Source organism: Nicotiana attenuata, unplaced genomic scaffold, assembly GCF_001879085.1.
Source record: "Nicotiana attenuata strain UT unplaced genomic scaffold, NIATTr2, whole genome shotgun sequence".
Lineage (NCBI taxonomy): Eukaryota > Viridiplantae > Streptophyta > Magnoliopsida > Solanales > Solanaceae > Nicotiana > Nicotiana attenuata.
Window position 1 is genome coordinate 123,360 of NW_017670799.1, and position 9,850 is coordinate 133,209.

General features: G+C 35.3%; 1 protein-coding gene across 1 annotated transcript; it reads left to right on the forward strand.

Moving 5' to 3' along the window:
- Positions 1 to 4,263: 4,263 nt before the first annotated feature.
- Positions 4,264 to 8,338, forward strand: LOC109243419 (probable pectinesterase/pectinesterase inhibitor 59). The gene is made up of 2 exons (XM_019410350.1): positions 4,264 to 5,339; positions 7,506 to 8,338. The coding sequence occupies exons 1-2, from the start codon at positions 4,442 to 4,444 to the stop codon at positions 8,198 to 8,200; spliced, it is 1,593 nt and encodes a 530-aa protein (XP_019265895.1). The 5' UTR covers positions 4,264 to 4,441; the 3' UTR covers positions 8,201 to 8,338.
- Positions 8,339 to 9,850: the final 1,512 nt, after the last annotated feature.

Genomic DNA, 9,850 nt, shown 5'->3' on the forward strand with positions numbered 1-9,850 from the left:
GCCTTTCTTTAAACAAAAAATTAATCTTGTCTTTGAGATGAATCACACTTACCTCTTGTTCGTCATCTGATTCTCCAATGGCCATAAGTGCTTGTTCATCTCCAGCTTCATCTTCTGAATCCTCATCTGAGGTTTCTCCCCAAGAAGCAACCATAGCCTTTGTTGATCCTTTGTTCCTTTTGGGTTGAACCTGTTTCTTCTTCCTGTTTCTTCGTTCAGCCCTTTCCTTCTTCCGTTCGACTTCCCACTGAGGACAATTCTTAATTATGTGGTCAGTTTTACCACATTTTTAGCAGCCCTCGTTGGTCAGTTTTTTAGGAGCCCTTAGTTTGTTGAAGGTTGCACCTCTTGAAGAACCCTTTCCTCTCATTAGGTACTTCTTGAAATCCCTTGTGATCATAGCCATTTCATTATCCTCTAAGTCTGCACCTTCAGCTATTCTGAGAGCCAGGCTTCTTTACTTCTTGGGTGCATCCGTCTTCATGGTTTGCCTTCTCAGTTCATATACAGTGAGATTTCCAATCAGCTCATCTAACTTGAGAGTAGCAATGTTCTTTGATTCTTGAATAGCCATGATTTTGCTTTCCCAAGTTACTGGCAAGACCCTTGTTAAGATTTTCTCAACCTTGTCTTCTTCAAGGATAATTCTTCCAAAAGACTTAAGTTCATTTGTTAGTGTTGTGAACCTTATGTACATCTCTTGGATGGTTTCTCCTTCCTTCATGGTGAAATTCTCATATTGAGAATATAGTAGTGTTCCTCTTGATCTATTTACTTGAGGAGTTCCTTCATGGGCCACTTGTAGAGTGTCCCAGATCTCCTTAGTAGTGGTACAACTTTGAATCTTGCTGTATTCGTCTGGACCTAGTCCACACACAAGCCATTTCTTGGCCTTGGCATTCTTTCCCCATTTCTTCAAATCTTCAGCAGTACAGTCAGCTCTTGTCTTTGGCACGTCCACTCCTTCAGCATTCTTCTTTGTAGTAGCCAGGGGACCATCAGTAACTATGTCCCAGAGTTCATAGTCTTCTCCTATGATGTGGTCTCTCATCCTGTTCTTCCACCAAGAATAGTACTGGCCATTAAAGAGTGGAGGCCTAACAATGGATTGCCCTTCCCAGTTTCCAGGTGGTGCACTCATGTTGATCTATTCCTTAGGTGTTAGCCTCTTCAAGGATAACCCGCTCTGATACCTTGATGTTTTATACTTCAATACCACATAGAGGGGGGGTGTGTTTTGTGTGGTACCCAATTTTCGCTTAACTTGATTATAGAAGGACCTGGTTCTTCTATGTGTTCCAACTACTGCTGTTGCAGAATAATAAATACAGAAAATAAAGAACATAGAGATTTTACGTGGAAAACACCTGGCTCAAAAGGTGAAAAAAACCACGACCTACCTTCCAGAAGAATTTTCCCAAACTCTCCACTAAAATCACTGAGCCCAAATTGCTTTTGCAAAAACTCTTTTGTAAGCCTATCTAATACCATTGTGGCACACAGCCTCAACTGTTGTGACAACTTCAAGTTAACTCCAACTTGAAAACTCTAAGTACCTAATACAATTGCTTCTATAAAAGCTGAAAGGTACAATATAAAATCACCTACTACAATTGAATTAGAATAAAAGATAGACTCTTGGAACTGGTTCAAGTAGCTTCAGGATTGCCCGCTTGAATCACACATAAATTGTTTACAAAATTGCCTTGCTATTTTGCTCTCGATTCACGTTTAACTTCTACTTTTGTGCATTACCTGTAAAAGAGAACAACACTATTTAAGGAGTTTGTAATTAGAGATTTACTAGGATACAGATGCTACTCTTCCATGGTGGAAGAATTCTAATTGATCTCACACTCTAACTCTATCATTTTCCTAGATCGTGTTCTCTTTGTGTAAGGAATCTTTCTTCTTAGCCAATATGCAACCTTTTTTAAAGATCAGAAGATATTACTTCTGATAAGTTAGGTTTATCTCCTTCACGTGCATATCGCATGTTTGGGATTGATCACAACTGTGCTTCACAAGATGGACCTGGTCCATGTCTGAGTTCCTGTGTAAGTCTTCAAAACTTCACCTTTACTTGGGCCAACACTAGTAAAGACAGAATTTAAGATGCAAAAATTAAATGCACGAATTAAAGACACCCGAGTTTTTATACTGGTTCGGATTCAATGTGAATCCTAGTCCAGTCCCCTTGGGTTGCAAAGGAGTTCTTTTCAGTGAATGAGTTTCTTCGAGAATACAAAGAATGGTGTGATCTACACCAATAGCTTAGTTCCTATGTCACTCGTGTCTTTTGATACAATGCCTCACCAGTGTTGTTCTCTCTTTTTTTTCTCTAACTTGTTACACATCAGATCTAGTAGAGCTACAATGTTTGTTTACAGTAGAATAAAGAGAGGGTATTTGGTTCGATCAAAGTATGTGGCTCTAGGGTACATATACAAGTTTAAATACTTTGAGAGAGGCTTGGTTTCTGGAGAAATTTGCCAACCCAAGAGATTTGATCCTTAGAAAGAAATTGACTCCTTTCAAAAATAAGGCCATACAGTAACAGCTATGTTGACGAGAGACTTGAATGATTTTTCTTCCAAAAATCTCGCTCCTTCTGGATTTGGATACGCTTGATTTATTTGATTCCTCAAGTCTTGGCTTGATTTATTCCGTCTTGGCCTCGATTTATTTCTATAATTCTCTGATTTCTTCCCTTGACTCCTTGCATCTCGTAGTTGTCCATTGGTTCCTTGATCTTTTCTAATCTCGGATTGCTTTCCTTAATTTTCCTGATTGATTGCTTCCATCTCATAGCTAACCATTGATTTCATGATCTTCTCTGATTAATTCTTGTCATCTTTGAATACTATCCGTGAGTTCCTGCACATAGAACATATATATTATTTGCATCACTAAAATCAGATCTAACAAAATTCTCTATAAAGAAAATGTACCAGGAGATGCTAGGAACATTCACAAAAGTCAGTTGGAGAAGACTTGTTTGCAATAACCATGGATCACCAAAGTGGTTATTCATTGTAAGGTTGGTAGCACTTGGTTGGCTATACACTAAGGATAGACTACATATATGGGGAATTCTTACTGATCAAACATGTTTGTTATGTGGTAATGCACATGAGAGTATATATATCCCATCTGTTTTTCAAAGGTGACATTGCAGTTGAGATATGGGAGAGACTTCTTAGATGGCAAGGACTGAATAAGCAAGCGCTAGAGTGGGAGGTTGAACTTGATTGGGCTATGACAAATTGCAGGGGAAAGAATTCCAAAGGTGAGATATTTAGAATGACAATGGTTGGTGGATCTATTATGTATAGGAAGAAAGGAACAACAGTGCGTTCACTAATACTACCAGGCCTGCTACAACAATCGTGAGGTTAATCATCCAGGAGATACACTATAGAGGAAGCAGGAAGCCAAAACTAGCTCCGAGATTACAGGATTTGAATTTCTACCGTTAATAGCTGGAACAGAGAGGAGTAGTCCTTAGAGTAAACAACAAGGGTTGTGGTGGAGTGGTAAGTACTCCTTCATCCTTAATCCGAGGTCTCGAGTTCGAGCCCCTGGGTATGGAGTCGCCTTTGTTAGGGAGCGCTCTACCCCCAATGTCGGACTTCCCGGCCCGAATCCGGATTTAGTCGGGCCCAATATGGATATCGAACACCGGGTGGGAAACCAAAAAAAAATTAGGAGAGAATTCGTTCACTAGCTGATTTCTTTAGGATGACTAGAATGGATATTCTATTGTTTAGGTTGTTAGGTGAATGAAGCATACTACAACACTGGGGACGCAATATCTAGTGAAGTAGGAGCCTATTTTTTTTGTTCCTATCAAGCTGTAAATATACTCGGTGGTAATAAAATATTTTTAATTACCAAAAAAATACTCATTCATGTTTAGCGCCAATATGAAATCTTGTAATTTGAATCTTAGTTGAAAATTTAAAAATGGCGCATATATAATCACGTTCATTAAGCAACTCAACAAAGTCCACCTACATGTTTCAGAAGAATTCATACTTTAGTTAAACGACTGCTCTCGTAATTGTGACATTAACGAAACTCATGAATTCAGCGTAAAACCGGAGAGATTATTCGTCTTTTTATATTTAAATATTGAGTGCATTTTCAGTGATCCACTAAACAAGGATCTCAAAATTAAGGAAGGACACACCGGCATTTTAAGTTGAATATGAACATTAATTTAATTTTCTTATTTGTGGTTCCATATCTTATAACTGTGATTTTGCCACCCCGAATATTTCAGAATCCAACTGTCATTTGACATTGCACTTCTCTTCCAGTTCCTACCATTAAATTCTATCTATACTAGTATAAGAAGTCACTAAACTTATCAGCCCTAAATGTTTTCTTAGCTAGTTCCTCTCGTTACCCTAACACAACACCATTACACAATTACACAATGACAATTTATAAGTTCAATTCTTTACTCCTTTTGTTCTTTTCTCTATCTTTGTTCCTACACCAATCTTTATCAACTGTTGAAGAAACAAGTAATGACATTAACTGGTGGTGTAGCAAAACTCCTCACCCCGAGCCATGTAAATACTTCATGTCCGGAGATTCTTTCAAACCCCAAAACAAATCCGAATTTCGAACAATGACAGTCCAAGTTGCATTGGATCATGTGATTCAAGTACAGGCCCATGCAAAAAACATAAGCCAATATTGCAGGGGAAAACGTAAGCAGTTAGTATGGATGGATTGTGACAAGCTAATGGATGATACAGTTCTTCAATTAAACCGTAGTCTTGACGGCATTAAATCAAATTCAAGTTCAGATTTTGATGCTCAAACTTGGCTTAGTGCCTCAATGACAAACATTGAAACATGTTTATCGGGATCAAATGATCTCAATGTTTCCAATATCCTACAGCCGAATTTGTCTACTAATGTTTCGCAGCTGATTAGTAACTGTTTGGCTATGAATGGGGAGTTCGTGGACTGGGAAAATACAACACAAGTTGGTGGATTTCCAAATTGGGTCACGGCTAGTGAAAGAGTGTTATTGCATTCCTCGTCGATAGATTTGATGGCTACGAGGGCCAATTATGTGGTGGCTAAAGATAGATCGGGTAATTTTCAGTCAATTCAGTCTGCAATTAATTATGCAACTTCAAGAAGAGCTGGAAATCAAAGGATAGTTATATATATCAAAAGGGGAGTTTATAGAGAGAATATATTGATAGGTCCTACTATGGGGAAGATTATGTTAGTTGGTGATGGCTTGAGATACACCGTAATCACAGGCAGCCGCAGTGTTGCTGCAGGTTACACAACTTATAGTACTGCAACTCTTGGTAATGACTCTCCAACTCTCTCCCTCTCTTTTCTTTATGTTTTCAGTTATCTTTCCTTTTCGATCTTTAAGCTTTTTGGGTGAAAATTAATGATCATAAGAGTTTCAAGAATGCATAATTCCAATAGCACTTGTTTTAAAGGTAGCAACTATTAAACCTACACGTCATCTACTACAAGTAGTGGCGGATGTAGTATTTTAGTGACGGTCTCTGTTGAACCCACCATAGCTTCAGACGCGGAGTATAAATTTATGTGTGGAAATACACTAAAATTGCAAAAATAGTAGATATGAACCCCATAACTTTAATATTGTGGGTTCAATGCTAAAAACTTTAAAAGTTGAACCCATTAAATTTGAATTCTGGATCCACCTCTAACTACTACTATTTCAATAACATTAAGTAAAACTACAAATACAATGAGCCGAGGGGAAATTAGGAGGATTTCCATTTGTAATGAACAAGCTTTTAGGAAATGCGTCAAAGGGATTTGCTTTTGAAGTAGTAGGTTTCTTTACTTTTGTGTTATGGTTGAGCCCCAACGTATAGAGTTTAGGAAATATTAAATAAATAGAATGCGAGTTAAGTACTCCAAATTGCCATACTTTTTTCAAGCATTGGGTGTGAACCAATTCCATAATAATGGCTGGATCAAAATCTACTTTTTATTAAACTAACTGTCTTAAGGTCAAAAGAAATTTGAGCTAATTAAAAGTCAAAGCAATTTTGGCGGGTTATTTTGTTGCATTCAATAACTGTCACGTGCAATTATTCTTAGGCTTGTTCGCGAGGGAACAATCTGATTTTCAAACTATTAAAATTTAGCTTTCATGTCAGATTTTAATTTCTACAAAAGTATCCTCCTGCTGTGAACATGTGGTGAGATTAAGGAATTCAATAGCATTAAATACTTGGTTAATAAGGTTGTTTTATCTGACAATATATGGATTATATATTGATATTTTATTAGAATATTTCCTTTGAACATTGATAAATTTTAAGTAGCATAGCTTTTAGGAGATATTTTGCTGAGAAGATGTAGGTTCCCTTTTCCTTTGATGCCTACCATAGAAGTTAGAGTAGATAAGATAGAATGCTAGTTAACTCCAAATATGCATGATTCTTCGAAATATCGGAAGTGAACCGCCTCCCTAATATATACAGGCTGGATCATAAGCTACTTTGTGTTAAATTAATAATAAAAGATAAAAAAGGTGAAGCTAAATGTCAAAGCTATTTTGGCGGATCATTTTGTTGCATTCAATTCCTTTCACGTGTAACAATTCTTAGGCTTGTTCTCGAGGGAACAGTCTGCATTTTCAAACTACTAAAAATAAATATTTTCATGTCAGAATTTAGTTTTCGAAAGGGGGTTGACATATTCACAACTAAAATAATAAGTATTTGGTACATTATAAGGTATTTATTTTTGAAAAGGTACGGATTATGGATATTTTCTCGCAATATTTTGTATCAATATATGAAACAAGTCGATCTTATCAAGAAATGTAGTTCTGCATCGCACAATTGTATTAGATTATTTGACTTAATACCTAGTTTTGAATGTCTAACCTCTAAATGACTGTCTCATCCAAAGAAACTGATTTGATCAAGTGATCCAGCTCAATAGCTTAATATAATGATCTAGAACAAAAAAATCTACTAGGTGCTTTTGTGTCAAATAATACCACAGAGTTAATCCTTAACTTTCGTAAGCTAACAAGAACTGTACTTGCTTCGGGGTCACGTTACTATATTTTAATTACAACCTACTTATATTTATTAACATTGTAAAGAATTTCCATGTTAACAGTCTAGTTTAACTTTTTTATAACAAGTATTTAGTTACACTCTTTTACAAGTTATCAAACCATGCTTATTGCAGTATCTAAAGTTGAATTTAAAATAATTCGATATTGTGAAAACTCTTTATAGTTAATAAATAAATATTAAACCACTAAGCGTTAATTTAGCCTCTATACAGCAACTATATATGTAACATAATTACATAAAAAATGGGATTAGTAAAATAAGGTAGATTATATGTTAGAACACTAAAGCAGGCCGATAATGTTAATTTTTCATACATTGCCTTGTCGGTCTATTTAAATTTTAATCCACACATCAGTTATTCACTATTTTGGTTTCCAAATTATGATGGTTTAGGGGTGGACGGGATTGGATTCATTGCTCGAGGCATCACATTCAGAAACACAGCAGGGCCACAAAATGGGCAAGCAGTAGCTCTACGATCGGCATCTGATCTTTCAGTGTTCTACGGGTGTGGTTTTGAAGGATACCAAGATACCCTCTTCGTCCAATCCCAACGACAGTTCTACAAAACATGCTATATCTACGGCACCATAGACTTCATCTTCGGCAACGCGGCAGTTGTTTTCCAAAATTGCATGATTTACGTCCGAAGACCCTTATGGGGTCAAGTGAATGTAATCACAGCACAAGGCAGAAACGACCCTTTTCAGAACACTGCAATTTCAATTCATAACTCTCGGATAATGGCAGCACCTGATCTTCGGCCCGTGGTTCGATCGTTTCAAACGTATTTGGGACGTCCGTGGCAGCAATATTCAAGAACGGTTATAATGAAGACTTATATTGATAGTTTGGTAAACCGAGCAGGTTGGTTAACTTGGTTAGATTCTAATTTTGCTTTGAGCACTTTGTACTATGCGGAATATGGTAATATTGGACCAGCGGCTTCGACAAGGTATAGGGTCAAGTGGCCTGGTTATCATGTCATAACCAGTGGGAATGTTGCTTCCAAATACACTGTTGCTAGCCTTATTGCTGGAAGGGCATGGCTGCCTTCTACTGGTGTGCCATTCACTGCGGGGCTCTAAACAAGTGTTATACTACTCTTTCGTTTGTATTGTTAATTTTCTTCTTATTTTTTCATTGATTTTTTTGTACGTGTCATGTCATTATGACACATAATTAAATGGATACTATATTTAGTATGGAGTATTATTATCCCCCCACCTTCTTTGTCCGTTTCCTAGTTTTATTTGCAAATTGTTAGCTCTAAACATCATAGGATCTTTACAAAAATAGCTGGTAGGATTCATTGTTTACTTTTTCAAACCGGTATATACAGTTATACACATATTATAAATAAATTATACATATTATACATCTGCTGGCTATTTTTAGTTTAAGAGGTTAAACGACTACTTAGGTTAACAAACTACTAGCTAGCTCATCTCATCCCTTAAATATACATGGCCGAGCACTTCTTAAAACTAATTTAAAAAAATATTAGTGTTGTTTACTTATTACATAAATGAAAGATTTTTTTACACTTATAGCATTTAACTGTAGGTTTTAAAAATAAATGGAGACCCACTAATTTAGGGATCTATTTTGAACCTTATTAACGTATACTTTGTCGCAATCCCCCCCACCTCCAACACAAACCTCATATCCGTTCTTCCTCATTTTTTATGTGGCTAATTAACCATCCGACTTCTTTCTCTTACTACTTTGTTTCTTATTTCTCGCGCCCTCAATTGTGGCCCTTTATGCTTGAAAAAAAAAAAACGAAAACAAATTGAGTATACTTGTGCCATTTATATAATTAAATATTGCTAATACGTAAATACCAGAATTATTATGTAAATATACCAGAATTTTTTTTCTAAATAAATTCATAAGCACGGATGCAATATACATGATACAATTATTATTTGTATAATTAAAATGCTAGAATTATCCCATGAATATTTAATAAAATTATCCATTATTATACCTTTTATATAATTAAATATTAATTATATATGCAATATACTAAGAATCAATCATGTGGAAGTCATATTCTTGCCATAAATTCAAAATAATTGAAATATAAATGCATTGAAGAACAATTTCACATTTTTTATAATTATACCATTATTATACCAATTACATAATGAAATAGTGACAAGAACAGAATATTCCATAAATATATGTATAACATATATTCCAATTAATATTTTATATCATTGTTATTATTCCTGCTAAATTCCAAATCCATTGGTGTTATATTGATCTTATTTCCAACGGCTCGGATACACTTCAAATATTACTGAATATTTTAAAGTATTTTCTTGTAATATATTTTATCTTATTGTTCTTACTTTTCAATTCTTAGTGTTCTTACTTTTCAATTCTTAGTGGTAGTATATATCAATATACCTATTATATTCAATATATATTTTTTCAATACTTGATGTTTTCTCAACTGTTGATTGCTTTATACATGCTTTATCCCATGTTTATTTGTAAATAACTCTTATGAATGGAAAGGAATCATTGAGATCCCAGTTTGTCTCAAGCGTAACATAAGGGATATAATTAATTAGAAATTAAACAGTTTCTGATAAATTAGTAACTGAAATGTGATTCTTCGTCCAATATTATAGGTTTCGGCTAGGAATATAGTTAATTAGTTGCCATATCTGTTAATTACTTATTGATGCTGAAAATCTGTTAAATTTTCTTAAATATTGCCAATT